The 22,922-nt window shown below is 47.6% G+C and overlaps 1 protein-coding gene across 2 annotated transcripts in view; it reads left to right on the forward strand.

Annotated features, from left to right (window-relative positions):
• RP1 (RP1 axonemal microtubule associated) overlaps nt 1-22,922 on the forward strand; it is a 302,837-nt gene that overhangs the window by 63,433 nt on the left and 216,482 nt on the right. For both annotated transcript variants that reach the window (XM_054985404.1, XM_054985406.1), the window contains exons 4-9: nt 5,385-5,548; nt 9,653-9,739; nt 13,171-13,303; nt 14,110-14,261; nt 21,516-21,594; nt 22,464-22,539. In XM_054985404.1, the coding sequence (XP_054841379.1) occupies nt 5,385-5,548; nt 9,653-9,739; nt 13,171-13,303; nt 14,110-14,261; nt 21,516-21,594; nt 22,464-22,539 (691 nt within the window). The remainder of the gene's footprint in view (nt 1-5,384; nt 5,549-9,652; nt 9,740-13,170; nt 13,304-14,109; nt 14,262-21,515; nt 21,595-22,463; nt 22,540-22,922) is intronic.

Here is a 22,922-nt window from a genome sequence, read left to right on the forward strand (position 1 = left end):
TAGAGGGTGAGATGAGAAGAGGGACCGTGTACTTGTGGGGGAGAGGAGGGCCAAGCTTGAGGCTTCCTGGCTGCATTGTGCAGCAGGACCGGGACGGAGGGACCCCACATCCACCCTGAAGGAGTGCACAGACTGCTGTGGCAGAGGCTTGTCCACTCCCCCTGTGTCACAGTGGAGGCTGTCACCAGCATCACTCACCTTCCTGCCTTTGCGGAAAGGACATGACTGGTTGTAGTGGCATTACCCATTCACCCCTGCCCAGAGGGGACAGCCGCTGTTGGCAGGGGCCACCGTGGTGTACAATCTTATGTGCAACAGTAGTTGATCTGTCCCTCGTGGCCCAAAGCTGAAGCATCATACAGCACCCACCATCCGGCCTTCACAGAAAGGGTGTGAGGGCGAGAGACCCATTCCCCCTGCTCCGAGGGGGCAGTAGGTGCCCATAGAAAGGGGGGAGTACCATGTGGCACCACACTAACACCAGCAACAGCTCCTGAGCTGCCCCTCATGTCCAAAAGCAGCAGCAGCAGACCTCAATCACCTTCCTGCCTTCGCTGAAAGCACACATGACTGGTTCTGGCGGGTCCCATTCCCCCCATGCACAGAGAGGACAGCAGGTGCACATGGAGAGGGGTGCACTGTGCAGCTCAAACCTGTCAAGCTCAGCAAAAGCTTCTGAGCTGCCACTCGGGGTCCAAAGCGGCAGCAGCAGACAGCACCCACCTTTCTGCCTTGGTGGAAAGGGTGGGAGAGACCCATTCCCCCTGCTCAGAGGGGACAGCAGGTGCCATGGAAGGGTGGGTACCATGCAGTGCCACTCTAACATTGGCAACAGCAGCAGAACTGTTCCTTGTGGCCAAAAGCAGCATCAGCTTGCAGCACCACACCTTCCTGCCTTCACGGAAAGGACGGGATGGGAAAGACAGGAGAGGTTCGGAGGCATCTGAGCAGATCCAGAGAGGGAGAGGTGTGAAGAGGGAATGGGAACTTGACTGTTAGAGGACGACCAGGAGGTCCCAAACAGCCACTGTGTCAAATTGCACAGGCTGCTGTGGCAGAGGCTTGTCCGCCCCTCCTGTGTTACAGTGGAGTCTGTCACCAACATCACTCACCTCCCCACCTTCATGGACAGAAGATGAGTCGAGGGGCCCGTTCCCACCATGCTCAGAGTGGACAGCAGGAGCCTAGGATAGTGGGCTCCATGCTGTGCAACCATATGTGCTGCAACTCCAGAGCTGCCCTACGTGCAGAAAACACCCACCTTCCTGCTTTCACTGGAAGGATGGGATGGGCAGGACAAGTTGTGGGGAGGGGTCGTTTGGGCAGCATCTGGAGAGGGAGAGGTTGAAAGAGGGAATGGGAACTTGTCTGGGAGAGGAGGACAAAGGGCCACTAGCCATGGAAGCAGCCCCGAGAACTGAGGGAGGCTTGAGCCCGCTGTGGACGAGCTGGGCTGGCTACAACCCCAGGGTGGCTCAGAGCCTGGGTAGGTCCAGGTCCACAGGAGGGTGCCCCAGTAGGTTGAGGTTGACCTTGATGAAGGTCAACATGTCCACCGGGTCAGGGTGCAGACGTGCATGGTGGGGACGGAGAAAGTCTCCCAGGTGGGAAAACACCCGCTCGCTCTGCACACTGGTGGGAGGGCAGGACAGGAAGTTGGTAGCAATGATGGACAGGTCCAGCCATCGGTCAGATTTCCTCACCAAATACTGCAACAGGTTGGCATGGGGGGAGCTCGGTGGGCTCAACAAGGTACTCGTGCACAATGGCCCCTGCCGAGTCCCCCACTGAGAGGGGTACGCCCGCCGTGCAGCGGCCAACCACGGAGCCCACTGACGAGGCCCAGAGATCGAATGTGGCTGTTGGAGTGGCTCTTCCCTGGCATGGCTCTCTTCCCACCTCCTCCCCCTCCCCCTCCCCCTCCTCCACCGCCTGCCCCTCACCCTGCCCTGTTCCACCGCTGCCCCTCACTCCACTGCCCTCTGTCTCTGGAGACTGAGCACCACTCTGCGGAGCTCCTTTTTCCAGTGCTGCATCTGACCCGCCTGCGTGGTGATGCTGCCCTTGATGCGGGGGTCACAGAGGCAGGCTAGTTGGTATGGCACCTCATGGCATAGAGGATGCAGGCATTCAGCAATGCAGACCTGGATCCTCCAGACAAAGTCCCGGACCCTGGGGAGCAGCTCTTGCCATTGCTGGAGCTTCTGGGCCAGAAACCGGTCGAGGCCATGGATCAGAGGGAGGACCTGACCCAAGCTGGCCTGGTGGGAGCACAAGAGCTCAGTGGCATCCTTGAAGGGTTTCAGGATCCGGGACATCTGGGCAAGGACTCTCCAGTCCATGGAGCTGAGGCTCAACTCCTCTCCCCTCCTCAGCACATCCGAAGAGGACAGTATGTCTTGCAACACACCCTTCTGCTCCACCAGACGACATATCATGTTGTAGGTGGAGTTCCAGCGGTTGGGCAGATCCTGGAAGAGTTTGTGCTCAGGGTCCCCTACCTCCCTCTGCTTCTGGAACAGCTCATGGGAAGTTTATGCTGCGGGAGAAGTGGGAAGCGATGTGACAGCAGCTGTCCAACAGAATGCGCGTCCATAAGGTTCCCTCGTCCCAGCTGTCCCTCGGCTTGCTCCCCAGCACAAGCATGTCCTGCATCACCAGGTGCAGCTTGTGCGCCATGCACACCAGGCCCGGGAGGGATGCCTCTTTCAGGGCTGCCAACATGTTGGCTCCCACGTCCGTGACCATGAAGCCACAGACAAACCCTTCCACCCTGGACGTCCACTCCCGCAGAGCCACATTTACTGTGGTGGCAATATTCTTCCCGGTGTGGACCTCATCCATCCCCCAGGCCTGAAGAAGAACCACCCTGTACCCCAGTGTCAAGCTGGGCACCTTTTTACAGCTGCCAGATCTTGGCCTGGGGAGGCGGAGGTCCTCTGGTTGCCACCAGTGGGCGGTGATGGCAAGGTACCCGTGATGTCAGCCGCTCCACAGGTCAGCTGTGAAGTGCACTGTTCTGCCTTGGGCGGACAACATGCGCACCATGTCTCGCACTGCCTCATACAGGGCAGGCACGACTTGACGCCCAACAGTGCGCCGTGATGGCGTGGAGAACCATGGGGCAAAATGCTGGAGCAGCAGTTGAAAGCCCACGCCCTCCATGACCGATAGGGGAAGCCTTGCAGGGCAATCATCTGTGCCACCACACGAACACCCACTTCCTGAGCCCTTGACATCACCCTTTCCAGCAGAGCCACCCCCGACCCCGATGGAACAACTTCCCCCAGGGCATCCTGCCTGACCCTTCTGCTCCCATCAGCTGCACCCTTGGGGCAAGGCTTCTTGCTCGGGATGCATTCCAGAGACCCTCCCATCGATCCCAGATCAGACGAGCTGGTGGCCCTCGGTCGCTCCCCGACGGATGTTTTGCTGGCCGAGGACGGAGATCACAGGGTCGGGTGGTGCCTCTTCAGGTGCTGAGTCAGGGCCGTCAATGACAGGTGCTTCAGGTCATTGCCCATGTGCACCAGGCCCTCACATACACACCACCGCACCACACGGGGGTCAGTAGGAAGGGACCGAAAGTGCCTCCAAACATTGAGGTTGAACCATGGCCCACTAATGGTTCCAGGGGAGGGAGGATGAAGGGTTGCTGCTGGATGTGCCATGGAGCTGGCAATGGAAGATGGAGTGATGGGTGGACTACAGGCAGGGACAGCGCCACCAGTAGTTTGGGATAGGGATGGGCTGGATGTTTCCTCAAACCACAACCATTCCTCCAAGGATCCCTTGGCCTCCTCCTCCCCAAAATTTTCAGGAGTTCCTCTTCCGCTGCTGGCAAGAGCTCTTTGGCGTCCTCCACAGCCGCAACTGGTGATTTTTGGGGAGTGGGAGTCTCTGCTGCTCCAGAGTCCTGCACAGCACTGCTTCCTGTGCTGCAACCGGGACAATCTCTGCACTTCCACCCACGACCACTCTTGTCCCCCATCCGAAGCCTCATAGTACCAGCAAACAACAATTGAGGAGAAGAAAGGAGATGACACTGTGAACCCTCAGCCGAGGTACCCACCGAGCTTGGCCCCAGGGCCTGGCAGCAGCCCTGACACCAGAGGGAGGGAGGGACTAGAGCCCTAGCCCACAACTCCCAGAGGCCTGACCAGATCAGGCACTAGTAACAATACTGTGAGCCCTCAGCTGAGGTGCCCACTGAGCTTGGCCCCAGGGCCTGGCAGCAGCCCTGGCACCAGACGAAGGGAGGGACTAGAGCCCTAGCCCACCACTCCCAGAGGCCTGACCAGATCAGGCACTAGTAACAATACTGTGAGCCCTCAGCTGAGGTGCCCACTGAGCTTGTCCCCAGGGCCTGGCAGCAGCCCTGGCACCAGAGGGAAGGAGGGACTAGAGCCCTAGCCCACCACTCCCACAGACCTGACCCAATCAGGTACTAATGTGAGCCCTCAGCCGAGGTGCCCGCCGAGCTTGGCCCCAGGGCCTGGCAGCAGCCCTGGCACCAGAGGGAAGGAGGGACTAGAGCCCTAGCCCAACACTCCCACAGACCTGATCCGATCAGGCACTGATCAATAATCAATGTGAGCCCTCAGCTGAGGTGCCCACTGAGCTTGGCCCAAGAGTCAGGCAGCAGCCCTGGAACCAGAGGAGATAGATGCCTATCCCCAAAATCCAAGCTCAATTATACTGTATCTCTCTCCCCAAAGGCTAGCAAGTAGCAAGCAGAAGCTCTGTCACAATCCATTGCTAGCTGAAAGTGAAACCCAGCCTGGGAGCCCACTGCTATTTATAAGCACAGGTCCCATAGACCAACACAGGATGTCTGTGTTTGGCTGTCAGAGCTGCCTATCAGGGTTTGCAGGGATGAGATTGGAGTGCCCATGGCTACAGAACACCCCCTCCCCCTCCCTCCCCCGGGTGTCTTCTCCCAGCTTGTAACCACTTTGCAGCTCCATGGTTGGAAGGAAGACCTGCCGATCAAGGTAAGCTGGGCTTCCGTTCAGGTTTCCAGGGCGACAGAAGGAGCGCAGACAGAGTTCAGGCATTCCCCCGACTCTGTTTCCAGGGGAATTGATTGATGGCGCCTGACTGTCTGGTTTCCTGAACCACGGCCAAACGCACCGAACCAGGCCTCCCCTGAACGCTGGTTCGTTTGCTGTGGACAATCACGAACCGCTGGATTGCGATTGCGCGATCACCAATTTTGTGGGTTTTTGAAGTTCGTAATGCGGTTCGTGCCCATCTCTAATTCTGATGCAGACACTAGCCGCTTGAGACTAACGTACAGAAATGCAATTCACATGTGCTTAGAGATACATTCGAAGGATGCTATAAGGATCATTAATAATCTGTTATTGTTTATATTTCTACAGATGTTAAATGGAAAGTAACCGTTTTTACCAGTGACCAACCATATGCAGGTACAAGCTCACAAGTATATATTACATTGTATGGGGACCAAAGTAATTCAGGAGCCATCTTTCTATATGGAGAGGCAAAAAGGGTATTTGAAAGAAGTAATGAAGATACCTTCACTGTAAGTAATAACTTATATTTTAAAAATATTTCACAGAAGTATCACATGATATAAAATTAGGATGTTAATATTTTTAAGGAACTTTTCCCATCTGTTTAAAGTTTGTTACAGTAATTCTCTACATAGACAGATTCTTTACATGTTGTTACCTGGCTGGCTGGCTGGCTGGCTGGCTGGCTAGCTAGCCAGCTAGCCAGCTAGCCAGCTAGCCAGCTAGATAGATAGATAGATAGATAGATAGATAGATAGATAGATAGATAGATAGATAGATAGATAGATAGATAGATAGATAGATGGGTTTTTGAAGTTGTTTTTTATTGTTTTATAATTGTTCACCACCTTAAGAGTTTGAACTGGATAGAAAGGAAACATGTTTTAAATAAAATAAATAGGAAACAATATAAATTGGCTGGAGAATATCACAAACAAAAACAATGTAAATTTCCCTATCATCCATTACTCCATTACTTCATGGCAGGGCAGGCCCAATGATGTCACTTCTGCTTTAAACGAGAAGTTACAGCATCTCAGCAGGGCCAGTTCTTAGAGAATACTATGTTTTGGGCCTGCTGAGACAGCATAGCTTGCAGCTTAACCAAAAGTGATGTAATTGGGGGGGAGGGGGCAGCAGCATCATGAGCTTAATTCATACAATCATTTGCATAAAAATGATATTGCGGTCACCATATAACAGTATGAATGTATGAAATGGCTATTATAATCAGTAGAATGTATTCATTTATGGCATTACTGTGCTGTTTTTCTCCCCAAAGCACCTTACAGAAACCCCCTCTTCAATATCTGTATCATTTCAGTAAACAAAAAAACCAAAACCAAAAAAAAAACATGGGTTTTCCTGCTCTACCATGCTTCCTAACTGAACATCAAGTTAAGCACTAAGGGGCCAAGAGTTCCTTTTATCACACTTATGCAATTCTCATTGTTGAAGACATTCTGAAACTTCATAACTAGGGAGAAAAAAACCCAGGGGTCATTAATACAACTGTTTCAACCTATACTAACTTCCTCTAACTTATTGGTTGTGTTCACATTTCTGCCATGTGACAGCCAAGATCAGTTTTGGCATGCCATCACATACCAAACTGAGAGCCAGTTTGGTGTAGTGGTTAAGAGTAGAGATGGACCTGATCTGAATTACGATTTCACCCCCCCCCTTCAATTTTGGCATTTTCGCCATCGTGACTCAGCTAATCAGTTCTGTCCATAGCAACCGATCCAGCAGTCGGGAGTTTGCTAGTTCGGGACTTGATTGGATGGGTCAGTTTCTGTTCGGAATTGCAGACACTCTGGTGCTAGTAATTAATTCCCGGGGCAATGGAGTCAGGGAAATGAGCTGTGTTTGCCCTCCTTCTGTCGCCCTTGAAACACGAATGGAAGCCCAGCTTTCCTTGATTAGCAGGCTTCCTTCCAAACACGGAGCAGCAACCCAGGGGAGGGAGGGGGAAGGGGGTGGGCACAAAAGAAAGGCAAAAGGCAGCGCGGGAGGCTGAGAGGCCACCTGCACCGTTTGTCTTTCCCCAGGACAAGGGGCACGTGGGCAAGCCAGCCACCCTTGTCCTGGGGAAAGGCAAAAGGCAGCGCAGGAGGCTGGGAGGCCGCCTGCACTGTTCGCCTTTCCCCAGGACAAGGGGCGCGCGAACAAGCCGGCTGCCCCTTGTCTTGCGGGGCAGGTGAATGGCGCGGGCAGCCTCCAAGCCACTCGCACTGCTGCCAGCTCCTCAGTGCATTGGGACAGCCGGCTTGCTGCGTGGGCAGGAGTGACTCAGGAGCGCGTGTGCGTGCGCGCGCGCGCGCAACAGCCTGACTATGGTTGCTCTGTGTGCTGGCCTCCCCAATTCCCAATTTCAGACCAGAAATGAGACTTGATCGGTTAGAATCGGGAACCTGCGTTTGGCGGCAGTCCAGATCCACGATTGGCTTAATCGGGATTTATTTTTCGATTGTGCCCATGTCTAGTTAAGACTAGAGATCGGCACAAACAGCAATACGAACTAAAAAAAGCCATGAACAGCCCAATCAGCTGTTCGTGAACAATCTGTTTGTGGGGCCCCATTCTAAATGAATAGGTGGCTGTTGCAAGCCTCGTTCATTGCTGTTTGTTGCTGTTTAAGCCAGACAATCTGGCACCTGCAATCAATTCCCTTGGCAACCGGAGGCAGGGACTGCCTGAAATGTGTCTGAACTCCTGCTGTTGCCCTGGAAATCCCAATCTAAGCCCAATTTAGCTTGATAGGCAGGTCTTCCTTTCAAATGTGGAGCTCCAAATTTGTTACAAGGAAGCAAAGAGAAGGGGGAGAGGGGCTCCCGGCTCCGGTTTTGCAGATAGTGAGGGAGAGACAGTTGCTGTTGGCATTTTGAGAGAGAGGCAGGGAGAATGTACTGGAGCTTGAATTTTCTTTGTGTGTGGTGGGATAGGGATCTACCTTTTCAAGTTCCAGGGCTGCTGCCAGGCTCTTGTCCAAGCTATTATTTATTACTGGTACCTTTCCTGCTGCCTGCTCAGGTAAGGTTTCTGAGAGTGGTGCAGTAGGGATCTACCCCTTCAGGTTCCAGGGCTGCTGCCAGGCTCTGGGGCCAAGCTATTATTTATTATTGGTACATTTCTTGCTGCCTGTTCAGGTAGGAGTTCTGGGAGTGGTGTGGTAGGGATCTTGATGGCTGGAGGAGAGCCTGCTGGCCCCAAAGAACAATGGACAATGAACATGTTTGTGAACAGGTCATGTTTATCAATGTTTGTTGTTTGTTGTTCGTGGATGGCAACGAACAATGAACACCGTGTTCGGGGTTTTTTTCTGTTTGTGCCCATGTCTAGTTAAGAATGCTGGGACTCTAATCTTGATTTCCCACTCCTCCAATTGAAGCCAGCTGGGTGACTTTGGGTCAGTCACAACTTCTAGGAGCTCTCTCAGCCCCACCCACCTCACAGGGCAATTGTTATGGGGATAATAGTAACCAAGTTTGTAAAGCGCTCTGAATGGGTGTTAAGTTGTCCTGAAGGGTGGTATATAAATCGAATATTATTATATAAATCAAATATTTTATTATTGTGGGTGGATGCAGTGAGAAATCAAGTCACCATAAACTGACTGCAATCAATGTCTATCACAGGCTAGATTTGGCTATGTTGACCATCAAGCCTGGGAGAAAGTTGATTAAAGAAAATAAAAAGAATTAAGGTCCCCAGAGGCAGAGGACATCAGAAATGTATTCTGGTGGAATACAGAGACTCATGTGTTCCCAGTTCACAGAGTTTATTGTGTATAGCCATAGGACATCACAAAATTACAAAGACCCTGTTAAATAAGAGAAAAATTGAAACTCTGAGAGAAAACTAAGAGAAAATGAAACTCTGTATGAAATGTATACATCAACATCAGAAAGCAAAAATGCAATTTTCTCTGCATCTGTGTATAAGCTTAGACCAGATAAAAATCTCCCTATAAACTTTGATCTAGGGTCATGTGTTCCCTTTTTTGGTAGTTTTTTGCCTCCTTGATCTTATGAAAATACAGAGTTAGGAAAGTTCTGAAGGAAGTTCAGCCCCTCACCTCTGGCCACACTTTTCTGCACAGAAGTTTCAGGTTGACTTCTGTGTGGGAACTATTGCTATACATAAAAAAATATACAGTGGCTGTCATATTAGACCTGAAGCTATTCCATTCTGAAAAATAATAATTACAAATCTTTCAGACAATGTACATTTTCATTAATCAGATGCCCAATGTATTGAGACCAAAGACTCTGTTCATCATCATACTCTATTACTTGCCGCTTGAATCAACTGCATGCTGTGCCAGTGCCCTGAACTGCTAAACTGAATTTACTTATGCAGCAAAGCTGAAACCAAGGAAGTCACACTGATCTTATCTGAAGTGTATTCCGAATAAATGTACTAAGATAGATTTGCAGCCTTATAGTTAGGACTGGTTGTTCAGTACTCTCCAAATTGTGTGTTCTGAAAAAGATTAAGAAGCATTCTGAACAGGAATGCATTATAAGATTCTCATGTACCAGTTCCTGTAACAATTTATTTTCAAACAGCTCAATGAATTATACTATATGTATGCTGTGCTATTTTAACAGATTCACACAGAAGATGTAGGCGATCTCAACAAAATACGGATAGGACACAATAACTCTGGAGAAAGTCCTGCCTGGCATTGCAAAGAGGTGAGCACCATACTTGTCTGTGCTGCCTACTTTTCCAAGCAAGGGTCACTGCTACTAGTTTTGAATAATAAATAATAATAACATTCAATTTATATACTGCTCTTCAGGACAACTTAACGCCCATTCAGAGCAGTTTACGGACTGTGTTATTATCATCTTCACAACAATCACCTTGGGAGGTGGGTGGGGCTGAGAGAGCTCTGGAAGAGCTGTGACTGGTTTAAGGTCACCCAGCTGGCTTTAAGTGGAGGAGTGGGGAATCAAACCCAGCTCTCCAGATTAGAGTCCTGCCACTTTTAACCACTACCCCCAAACTGGCTCTCTGGATTCCTTTGCATAAGACTTCTCTGTAGACTGATGATGTTCCTGCAATATATGAAGGAAAATAAATCATTTGCAGCTGGCCTGGCACCAAATATACCTTCCACAGCAGATGCTGTAGAGAGCTCATAGCTTTTTTCCTGCTTATTTCTTTCTCTGTTTGAGAATCCAACTACTGTAACCTCACTCCCTGAAATTTTGGGTTGTTTCCACCTTCTGTGACAGCCATTTTGTGGTTGCTCCCATTACCATGTATCAGAATTCCAAAGGTGCTCACAGGGTTAAAGAGGTCCCCCATCTTAACATGTCTTTTTAAATTTCTTTCCGTGTCTTAATATAATTATTTTGAAATAGCATACAGTTCATCCCTGTCAGCGTGATGCCTAATTATTTTACCTTTTTTCAACCTTAAAACCTGTCATTTTAATCAATTCTTCCAGGTTTTAATCCCAGGATGTTGCTCCTTATCCCCTCCACATCCCAGCATCAACCTTACCCACCACATGCAGTGGTCTTCTGCCTAACTTATCAGATGCCAGCAGTGCTATCAGAGAATGAGAATCCTCTGTGACTCCCCACCAGATACACATAGGCAACACTTTAAGTCCCACTCCGCTGCCTGCAGTAAATTTGTGGGAGGGAAGTGGGGGAGGGAAGCTGAGTGGGGCTGGAGCCTCCAAGGTGCCACTGGACACCTTTTCCTTTGGGCAGCAGAGCCACACAAAGGCACAGAGTGTATTCAGAGCCACCCCATCTGTACCAGCTGACAGATGTGTGGAAGGGCAGCCCTATGGGGAAGTGGAGGGGGGCTACTGTCATGCACAGGCTAGCAAACAGACAGGGAGGAAGTTGTCATTCAACATAGACTTTATTGAAGTGCCAAAATTGAAGAGGATGTCCGGACGCATGTTGCCAACTTCCCTTGCCCGATTAGAGAGCTGTATCTGTTAGCACGGCAGTCAGGGCCAGGAGAACTATTCCTCATGCTGCTTTCTCAGGAGCAGGGTTGACTTGCAGGCTGCCAGGGGAACTGCTCCAGTGGCTCGCTCGAATAGCTGTCAAGAAGGATTACGGAGAAGGGTGTTGAACAGCTATGCTCACAACCTGCCTGAAAGGGAAATGGAGATGTGTGGCAACAGGCCTGGCCTTAGCCACAGCAAGGTCTGACATATACTGGGAGGGTGTCAATGGCCAGGGGCAGCAGCTCTTTTGTCACTGCTGGCAACCAGATGGTGGCCACCCCTCTGGCGGGAAGGTGCTTGTCATCTGCATTCTGCTTTCCTGGCTGCTTGGAGTTCTGATCCTGTGAGGGAGACAGTTCAGGGATTGTGCACCCACCATCACAAGGGAGTTATGAGAGAAAGCACACTATCACTGCAGCCTGCTGCCATAGCTTTTCCTCTGCCCATGCTGGTGCAGGGACTTATGCTCCAGTTATGATTATGCCCAGCCACTGCAGCTGGGTGCCCACAGAGGACCTGGGTGAGGTGGTACCAGGTCCTGCGCTGGTTGGCTTCCAGAGCACTTTAGTGATCTCCCATTGGGATTGCACTGAAAATCTGTGTTCCTTACTTTTCTGGATATTTACTGAAGTAAAAGTGATTGATCGTATGAGCCTATAGTTGATTTTAATTGATTTGGACACAATTAATGTTGATTAGTACTGAGCTGAACATTCAATCATCACAGAAGCAAAATCTTAGCCAGATCTCAGAAGTGACCTAGTTTCCTTTTGTTGTGAAGGAGAATCAAACACAACCAAATACAAAGTGCAGAGATAGCCAAAACCTGCCTGCATTTTGAATGAAAACTGGAAAACAGAATTATTCCAAGGTATCAGGCTGGAAACTTAATTATATCAAAGAAAAAAACTGAACAACTGATGGTGCATTCCTAACCAGAGTGATTTACTTTTAAATCAGTTGAAATCAATGGAACGAGAACCATGTAACTGTTTAGGATGGCTCTGTTAGTGATATTTTTAAAGGAGTCCATTTATTTTCCTGCAGATTTACATGAAATCATCACAGGGTGTGAAATTAAAGGCAAATGTTTCTTTGGGCCTAGTTAGTTAGTTAAGTAAGTTAGAGGTAGGGATGCTCGTCCCCTGCCAGGGATATCAATTTTTTATAGTATATTTCTACTAAATATCATTAGTCTGGTTGGGGGAAAAGACAATGAATTACATCCTTTATCTCACAAAACCATGGTATAATTAAACTATGGTTATTGTGATTGTCTGAAAGTAGGCCTCTCCACTAATTATAATTTATTAGAGTTCATCGGATTTCTCATGATGTCTGAATGAATATACTGTTCTTTAGCAAAGCTCTTCCAGTCTAACAGCAGAAAGAAATATGTCAAGCCAAACCAAGATTTCAGTGATTCTCTGTGAGCTGAATCCTAGTTTCACTAACTAACTATAGTTAAAATAAACTATAGTTTTCTGTTATGCCTGATCAAACTGCAGTTTCATCCCAAATTAAGCAAATCTTATGTGACAGACTGGATTTTTTTAAAACTTGAAACAATGTGGCCATGAAATTTGGTAGCATCCTTAGAGGTTGTAGGCCTTTAATATCTTGTTGTATATAAACTCAACAAGTATAGCCTTTCTTGTTCTAGAGGCCTAGTAATGAAAAATATGTATTGTGTTGCAAATGGTCACAAAGCTATGACAGAGCAACTGCTGACATGAAGTACCACATTATAAGCTGCATCTATTAAATCTCTGCATGTTACACAGGTGTTGAACCCTTTGCAATGGGCAGAAATAGCAATGCTATTAGCTGCTATTCTATACTATGATTGCTTTGTATAATTGCAGGGCAAAGTAACCCAGTCAGCTTGGCATGTTGTAATACTGGAGTGTGCAAAAGGACATCAAGAAGTTCTACTTTGACTGAACTGAAGATGAAAATATAGCTAACATATATGTCTGTTTTTTAAACTAGATCCCTCTTTCAGCAATATCCATTGGTCTTGGGTTGCTAGGGCAAGAAATTTTGTTGCTGGGGGAATCTGTCACAATTGTACTGATTATAGTATTACATTAAGACCAGTTGTGTTAGGATATCACAGTAATCTAGACTCCATTGCTTGTATTCCAGTTGCAGCTGCAGAATCTCATGACAGGCGAACAGTTTGATTTTCCTGTTCACAGATGGCTGGCACAAGACCAAGATGATGGTGAAATCTGTAAGGAGCTTCCTGTTTTGCAACAGGGTCAGCCCCTTCTTCCAGGTAGTAAAAAATAAAACTAGGGTCCATATTTTTATGAGATAATATTGACAAAATCATGAAGAACCAATTTGGGAAAAGAATATAAGAGCAATTGTGCTCTATAAGACCAATGGTTCACCAAATCCTGTACACCGAATCCTGTTTCAAATCACACAGTAGCCAGCCAAAGACCCTCAGACAGTGCCTTCCCCCCATCTGTGGCCCCTCTGCAAGGGTATTCAAGGTTATGACATCTGAATATTTAGTCACTGTCACTCATAATAACCACCAATGAAATATCCTCCAGAAACTTGTCTAATCCCTTTTTAAAAGCTGATTTATAGCCATTGCTACACCCTACAGCAGCAAATTCCACAAACTAATCTCTGAATGAAGTCTGTTTGTTTTGTCTGTTCTAAATCTGCTTTCCATCAGCTTCGTGAGTTCTGGAAGCATGTTTGTAAGCTAAGGTTTGAGTTCCCAAGAGAGTGATAGTTGCAGGCTTTTCTTGGGCATATCGTGCCATCCTCTGTAACAGAAATGTGTAATAGGAAAATATATATTGATATGTGTGTGTGTTTATATTCATATATATATATGTGTGTGTGTGTGTGTATTTTCATATACACATAGATATGAATATGTGTAATAGGGAAAAATGGGATATGTGCACACGCACAAACAATTTTTAAACAGAAATGTGACAATATCCAGCATGCAAACCACATTGTCTCTATGCAATAGTAATGTGCTTCCAATCAGCTTAGAGGAAGTCTCCATAAATAAAATACTGTGTTTGTAAAAAGGCTGTTTTCCTTTATTATCAGTGGCAATGTACGAGGTGCATGTGGTAACAGGCAACCTGTGGAATGCTGGAACTGAAGCTGATGTTTACATTTCTGTCTATGGAGAAAAAGGTGACACAGGATCCCGGCAGCTGAGGAGGTCAAAGAAACTGAGGAAATTTTTAAAAGGACAAGTGAGTAAATAAATACATTATTGTGAATATCTCAAAAGCTGTTTTAATAACCTCATAATAGTTTATTACTATACATTCTCCTATCTAAATAAATTAATAGTCCATTTGGACAAACATACCCATTTCTGCTTTTTTCTCCTACAGAACCCAATCTGCAGTATCTATTTCATTTAGGGGTGTGCAAAAAAATAAATAAAAGGTAAATTGAAGAATACTAAACTAAAGAAAAAATTGGTAACCCCTGTTGCAATTTAGCCCAACAGAAGCAAAATAAAGCAAGGGAATGCCTTATGCTTGCAGCTGGGTACTGTTCTGTGGTGTTCCCCACTGGCTGAACCCAGTGCCTGGCTGCTGTGAATGACACTGGTTCTGTTGGGCTAAGTTGCAACGTTCATCTTCGTTCTTCTGTGCCTCCACACATGGGACTGCGCAGGCCAGCCGCCGGAAGATTTTTTCATCGCTTTCCTCAGCTCCGAAGGGGCCGTTGGGCGCGTGCCTCAGCGACTGTTTCCCGCCCAAATGGTCACGTGTCCAACGGCAACCAACGGCCCCTTCCCTCAGTTCTCTTCTTGCCGCCGCTAGAAGGGAACGTTTGCTTCGCAGCTCCGCGCTTTGTAGTGATTGCTTACTTCGTGATTGATATTTCGGTTTTGATACTTGGATTTCGGACTTAGCTTACTCTTCTTCTTGCTGATTTGGATGGACTTTGGACTCGGTTTGTATTGACTCGGACTGTTATTCGACGACGCGTATTGCTGAACCCCTTAAACATGGCTTCTAAGGCCTTATTCAAGCACTGTGCTCAGTGCCAGACAAAGATGGCCCAAACAGATGGGCATGATCTGTGCCTTTTTTGCCTTGGGGAGGGTCATATTGTCCCAACATGTAAGATCTGCCAGAAGTTCACCCATAAGGCCAGACAGGAGAGGTCTGCGCCCTTGAAGGCATCCCTGTGGCAGAAAGTGTTGGATGGAGAGGAGACCTCCAGGCCCCCTTCGGTGACGAGCAAAACTCCGTTGTCCTCCCCAAAGGCTGCCCTTAGCTCCTCGGCCGAACGGCATTCACGAGCAGGCTCTGTAGCTTCTGCTAAGTCGGTGTCGACATCTCGACCGGTGAGTATAGCAGCACCAAAAGTGGGTTCACAAGTGGCGATGTCTCCGAAATCACCGAGAGAAAAAGCGTCGTCGAAGTCGGATCCGAAGAAGTCGGTTTCGGGATCAGATCTGATGGGGTCGGATCCTACCTGCCTGTTGACTCCGACGCCAGATCCGAAGGCCACTGCAGCACCGAGACCACACTCCGCTGGCAAGAAGACCTCCAGCAAAAGGGCATCGGATCTGAGAGCCTGCTCGGAACCGCCGTCGAAGAAGCCGAAGAAGTCCTAACATCGACACTCTCGGTCCCCACGGTGCAGGTCTGCTGATGAGGTAGTGCTAGTTTCTCCACGCACGCCTTCCCCTCATCTGAACTCGCCGGACCGTTCTCCTCCGGAGGACGTACCGGATCCGGGTGCGTATGTTGTGGTCTCAAGTGCTCCGTCGCTGGAACCGAGCCCGGCTGCCCTTTGTCGGATCCGACGCACACCCAGGGAGCTCTCCTCCGCGTCTCCAGCTTCCTCCACTCGGAGCCGACGCCCTGTCTCCGATGTGGAAAGCGTCGGTTCTGAGCGTTCCTTGGCTTCCCGGCACCGGCAGGCCTCCTATATTTCACCTCCTTACCACTGTCAATGGAGTGGGGCTCCTGCGGGGTATGACTCCTGGGATCCGAGGCCATCAACATCCAGGCAGCGTGAGTGGCTACCTCCACCGTTTCCAGCTGATGAGGTGTCGGTTCCTGCTTCTGATGAGGAGGAGGCTGCTGTTGGCTACGAGTGTGGCTCTGAGTCCTTGTCGGAACCGTCTCCAGATGACAATGTGGCTCCCAGTACGAGTTCCCCTTATGAGGACCTCTGTATCTACGCAGACCAGATGGCCCGTATGGCAAAGGCGTTGGAGATCGATATTTCTTTGGCCATGCCTAAGATGAAGGACAAGCCCCTGTGCTGCATCTATGGTGACAACCCAACTACGGTGGGTTTCCCCATGTTGGAGGGCATAGAGGAAATTGTGGAGAAGGTGTGGAAGGTGCCTTCGGATCTGCCAGCTACATCGAAGCGGATTGAGCAGATGTACAAAATCAAGCAAGACACATGGCAATCGCTTGTCAAGCATCCTCCACCTTCATCCCTGATTGCTGAGGAGATCCAGCACCGTCCCCTTCCAAGGAGGGGAAGAAGATGGATGCCCTGGGCAGACGCCAATACTCCATCTTGGCCCTAACCCTCCGTATAGCCAACTACCAAACCATCATGGCTGGCTATCAGCTCTACCTGTGGGAGAAACTGACGCCTTATGTTGCTGACTTGCCTGCAGATAAGAAGGCGGTGGTGTCCCTGCTGCAGAATGAAGCCATTCGCCTTTCAAAGCAGCAGATGACTAAGGGGAGCCATGCAGCTGATACTGCTGCCCGTGGTATGTCATTAGCGGTGATCCTGAGACGGCACTCTTGGCTCCGGTCAACAGCTCTCTCACAAGAGGTGAAGGCCAAAATTGAGAATCTGCCATTTGAAGGGGATTCTCTGTTTTCCAGCACCACTGATGAGGCACTAAAAAAGAAGAAAGAGGATAGGCAGACGGCTCGGTCGTTGGGAGTGACCTCGGCAGACAGGTCTGCTTTCAAGCTACAGTACCCCACGAGATACAACCTGTACCAGTACCATGGGAGATACCAACAGCGTCCCTACTTCCAGCAGTACCCTGCTTCTCAGTGCCATTACACTCCCGCGCAGCAACCCAGGAGGCGTAGGCCTTTCAAGCCCCGTCCATCTCAGCCTCCTGCTCAGCAAAAAGATCCGCAAGGAGCAGGGAGGCTATTCTGACGGGATGAACCAGTCACAGCCCTGACTTTTTCGGACAGGCTGAAGCCTTTCCTATTTGAATGGGAGTCAATAACATCTGACTCATGGGTCTTAACAATTGTGAACAATGGATACGGGCTGGAATTCACTGAACTGCCTAGGTGTATCTCACCGTTAAGGGCTGTGAATAATACCATGGCTGAGCTAGAGGATGAGATCATATCTCTCTTGGCCAAGGGTGCTGTGGAGGAGGTGGCATACGAGGAGTCTGAGAAAGGCTTCTTTTCTTGTTTCTAGTCCTCAAAAAGGATGGGGGTTTACGTCCCATTCTAGATTTAAGGGGACTTAATGCCTTTCTGAAAGTGACGAAGTTTAAGATGGTCACACTGTCTGCTGTAATTTCCTTGCTAAAGAAAGGGAATTGGTTTGCTGTCCTTGATTTGAAGGACGCCTATTTCCATGTTGGAATACTAGAGGAGCACAGAAAATTTCTGGGCTTTGTTTACAAACAAAGGGTGTTCCGTTATAGGGTGCTTCCCTTCGGCCTATCCACGGCGCCACGGGTATTTACCAAGCGTGTGGCTCCTGTGGTGTCTTTCCTTCGAGAGAAAGGCTGTACCATCTTTCCTTACCTCAATGATTGGCTCATCGTGGCAGACTCTGAGGCTGGGCTTGTGCACGCTGTAGAGTTAGTGCTGAGCACATGCAAACGTTTGGGTCTGCTGGTAAATTTGGATAAGTCAAAGCTGGTACCTAGCCGTAAGGTCTCTACCATTGGTGCAGTATTAGACTCCGTTGAGGTTAAAGCACTGCTTCCGCAGGAAAGAGCTAAGTCTCTTAAGGGATTGGTTTCCATGTTCAAGAGAAATTGTTTCCAATCTGTGCGTATGATACAATGCTTACTGGGTCACATGGCAGCTGCTACCTCAGTAGTACCCTTTGCGAGACTGAGTATGCGTCCGCTCCAAAATTGGTTTGTGCAGAGGTACGATGCTATACGCCACCCTCCGTCTCTCAAGTTATCCATACCTAGGGTAATTCTGTCCTTCCTTGACTGGTGGCTGTCAGATGACAACTTGTTTAAAGGGACCCTGTTTGGCTATCTGCATCCTGAGGTTACAGTGACCACTGATGCGTCCCTGCAGGGATGGGGTGCCTATTGTGGTGCTGTGTGCGTGCAGGATGTATGGTCAGAAAGGGAAAGAAACCTGCATATTAACATTCTTGAACTAAGAGCTATTCGCTTTACACTTGTGTCCCTTGCAGCACTTCTACAAAACCGTCAGGTGTTGGTGCAGACGGACAACACGACTGCCATGTATTACCTAAACCAGCAAGGGGGCACAGCATCTATGATTCTCTGCAGGGAGGCCATGCTCGTTTGGTAATGGGCGATCCAGAATGGTGTGATGCTTTGGGCAATACACGTAGCGGGATCAGACAATGCTCGGGCAGATGCCCTGAGCAGAGTGCACGTGTTGGACCACGAGTGGGAACTAAACGCAAAGTACATTGGGCCGATCTTCCAAATGTGGGGCCAACTGAGCATAGATGTGTTTGCAACGTCAGCAAACACCAAGGCCCAGATATTTTGTTCAAGGGCGGGGAGCGACCCCCTCTCTATTGGGGATGCCTTCCAATTTACGTGGACCCACAGGTTGCACTATATGTTTCCACCATTCCCGCTAATACCAAGGGTGTTGTGCAAAATAGAGAACGACAATGCAGACTGCATTCTGGTAGCACCCTTCTGGCCGAGGCAAGTGTGGTTCCCCAAACTGTTGCAGATGTCCAATCGGACGTATGTGAGTCTGCCTCCCCGGCAGGATCTTCTGCTGAATGGGAGCTTGTTCCACCACGAGCCCAAGAAGTTGCACCTGTCTGTCTGGCGGATTCTACCCTGCCTGTAACTTATTCTGAGCAAGTGGAGAAAGTCATGCTAAATGCAAGGAAACTCTCCACTAGACAGGCTTACAAAGCTAAGTGGCTTAGGTTTGAGGCTTGGGCAGTTTCAAAGAATCTGGTGCTTGTTAGTAGCCCCTTAGGGTCCGTCTTTGACTATCTATGTCATTTGAAAGACCAAGGGCTTAGGGTTACCTCCCTAAAGGTACACCTTGCGGCTATTTCCGCATTTCACGAGCACGTTGACGGTTGTACGGTGTTCTCACACCATAAATCTCGTCAGTTTTTGAAGGGGATGTTTAATCTTTACCCGCCTGTGTCACCACCAGTGCCTCAATGGTCTCTCTCCCTAGTACTATCTAGGTTGATGCTGACTCCCTTCGAACCGTTAGCTACATGCCCTTTGGACTTACTGTCTTACAAAGTAGCATTTCTGGTGGCTGTAACATCTGCTAGAAGGGTTAGCGAGTTAGCAGCACTCAGGGCTGACCCCCCATTTCTTCTTTTCCATAAGAATAGGGTGGTCCTGCGGCCATGCCTTAAGTTTCTGCCCAAGGTGGTGTCCACCTTCCACCTGTCGCAGGAGATCATGTTACCTGTGTTCTTTCCGAATGCATCTTCTAAAGGGGAAAAGGCCCTTCACACTTTAGATTTGAGGAGGGGCTTAGCCTTTTATTTGGACAGGACAAAGGACTTCCGTAGCAGTCCCCATCTTTTTGTCTGCTTTGGAAGTAAGGACAAGGGTCATAGAGCGTCGTCCCAAACAGTGTCCCGATGGATAGTGTCGGCCATTTCTAAGGCATATGCTCTGGCTGGGGTGGATTGTCCACTGGGGGTCAGTGCCCACTCCACACGCTCTCAGGCAGCTTCATCAGCGCTTGTCAAGGGTGTGCTGCTTGTCAACATCTGCAAAGCGGCTATGTGGTCATCTGCTGACACGTTTGTAAAACATTATGCTATGGATGTTAATGCAGAACAGGATGTTGCTGTGGCCAAGGCTGTTCTTCACTCCTTGTTTGCATAACAGTTTACTTGAATTCTTTGCTCCAATGATGGAGACTGAAACTCTGTATATGTATATACGTATATAGTTTATTGAACAACTCTAATGTTTTTTGAACAAGTTATTTATCTTGTGCTAATATTTTTGGTACATAATAAAATTGAGTTGGATTTCACCCCACCTTTCTTATTGTGTGAAGCTTGGTACTCTCCCATGTGTGGAGGCACAGAAGAACGAAGATGAAAACAGGGTTAACATACCTGTAACTTATGTTCATCGAGTTCTTCTGTGCTGACACACATCCCTCCCTCCTGCCCCGCTGTGAACTCCTACTACTACAAAAAAAAGGGTTAATTGCCATTGGACATGTGACCGTTTGGGCGGGAAACGGTCGCTGAGGCGCTTGCCCAACAGCCCCTTCGGAGCTGAGGAAAGCGATGAAAAAATCTTCCGGCGGCTGGCCTGCGCCTGCGCAATCCCATGTGTGTCAGCACAGAAGAACTCGATGAACATAAGTTACAGGTATGTTAACCCTGTTTTATCCCTCGCTTCAGTTTGATTCCAGTAGAATGGGCATGATTCTCTGTGGTGGATGTTGGTTCCTTTGTTTCACTTTGTTTCTGGGAGGATTCCATCCCCATGCTTCAGTTTGCTTCTATTTGGCTTCTCTGGGATGACAAAAGCTTTCATGTGGGAGTGTGTCTTGGCCAGGGCAGCCTTGCCGCAGTATGTTTCTGCAGTGGGAGTCAGCTGTGACTTTTTTCTCTTAGGAAACAATGAAGTGATTGGGGGCACTTTTGGGGGGAATCATAGGATTGGCCCCATAAATCCAATCTTCCTGAAACTTGGGTAGTCTTTAGAGGAGAGTTCAGAGTAGTTCCCTGAAAATTTGGTGGAGTTTTCTTGAAAAATGCCACCTCCAGCCTCCTGGATAGCCCCTCCTGGATAGCCTCCAGATATTTTTCCTCATAGAGAATAATGGAATGTGACGGGGAGCATCTTTTGGGGGGCCCATAAATTCTCTCTCGGGATCCAATCTTCATGAAACTTGGAATGTCTTTATAGGACAGTTAGGTATAGGTTCCCTCCAACATTAGTGAAATTTGATTGAAAATTGACTCTTCCAGCCTACCAGATAGCCCCCAGATTGATTTTTCCCATAGGAAACAATGATCAACTTTTACTGGATTAATTTGGTTAAATCCAGAATATTGAATCTGATCCAGTATTCAAGATTTTGATTCAGAATAGCCAAATATCACTGAATCAGCCAAAATTCAATATTTTAATCTGAATTCCGAACTGAACTGCACATCCCTAGATTCATTATTATAAGGTTCATGAACCAGAGACTGATGTTTTAGACACAGGTCTGACTTTTTAACACTACATTTTATGGATCTGTGTTTCAAGTTCTGTAGAATTGAATTCCCCTTTCATTGCTTGTTTGCAGGCTGATATTTTCTCTCTTGAAGCTGTGCACCTCGGAAAGTTGCATAAGATTATTATAGGACACAATGGACTTGGCTCAGGTCAGAAATCTCAATATATTTAGCTGATTCAAGCTACGTAATCTATAAAACAGAAATGGCTGATCATTTATAAAAGAGTCAGAGCAAGAGTGAAAGAGTGACAAGTGGCTTGTGAATATGGCCATTGGGCCAATAGATGTTATTTCTTGCTTGAAAAAACGACTGCTCCTTAGCCAGCAGGTTATGGGAAGAAAACTAGCCAAAGTGTTTTCACCTTCATTTGCGGCTTGCTTTATCAGCATGGTCTGTTGGGTTATTTCTTCATGTGCACTTAACATATGACTGCTTTCTAAAGAAATTTAGAGCATGTTTTGCTAGTAAAGTGTACGTCCAGTTAATGGGTTGGATCCAACCAGCTTTTCCATTGGTGAGAAAGGGAGGTGGAGGTCCCTTTTCTTTTTTATTATTTTTCATTTTTTTAAATAGATAAAGGAATACAGAAAGGTACATAACCTAAGAAAGTATTTCAATACTGGCTATAATAAATTATATTCTGCTAGTTATATTATATTGGTCAAGTTAAGTAACATATTTACACCATCTCAAAAATTTAAAGTTTAAAGCAAACAACATCTCTAAAGCCTCTAATAATCAAAACTCATAATCAAATTTACAAAGCTAATTTGTCCCTTTTGACCATCAAAAGAATTATACTGGGGATCATAGGACTTGTATTGGACAAAGTTATTTGGGATGGAGTTCATACATGCATGCCTATCTCTGGATTTAAGATGATATGGGTGATATCGGTTGTTTAACTCTTTGATTCACGTGCATCATCAGATGATACAAGTTAAGTATGTGTGTGGTTTAATTAATCACGCAACAACTATACCATTTGGAATGTAATCTTTATATTTTTTTCCCAGGAAATGGTTGGTTTCTGGAGAAAATTGTAATCAAGGATCCCATCACAAATTCAGATTATAACTTTCTGTGCCACAGGTTTGTAGAGTATCATTTTGAAGGCCTTTATTACCAGCTATCACTGTTAATATTTTTATTGGTGTGTATCCACTTAAGTGATGATCAGCCTCTCTTGATTATCCAGCAACCATTAATTATAAAAGTTTAATGGTATGTGATCATATGTTTTAGACTCAAACTGAATAGTGTGCATCTGTGAACTTGTCTATTATTCTTTACCAGTTTTCATTTACATCACTTTTATAATAGGTGGTTCAAGTTCCCTTAATAGGAAATTGTTCATATTTCCATATATTTTAAAGAGAGAAGAAAATTCAGCATTTTTCATTTGAGTTATGTAATTGTTTTCTTTTTCTGATCCCTAGCAGAGATTTTTAGCTCTCATTTTCAACATAAGTACT

Source organism: Eublepharis macularius, chromosome 7, assembly GCF_028583425.1.
Source record: "Eublepharis macularius isolate TG4126 chromosome 7, MPM_Emac_v1.0, whole genome shotgun sequence".
NCBI lineage: Eukaryota > Metazoa > Chordata > Lepidosauria > Squamata > Eublepharidae > Eublepharis > Eublepharis macularius.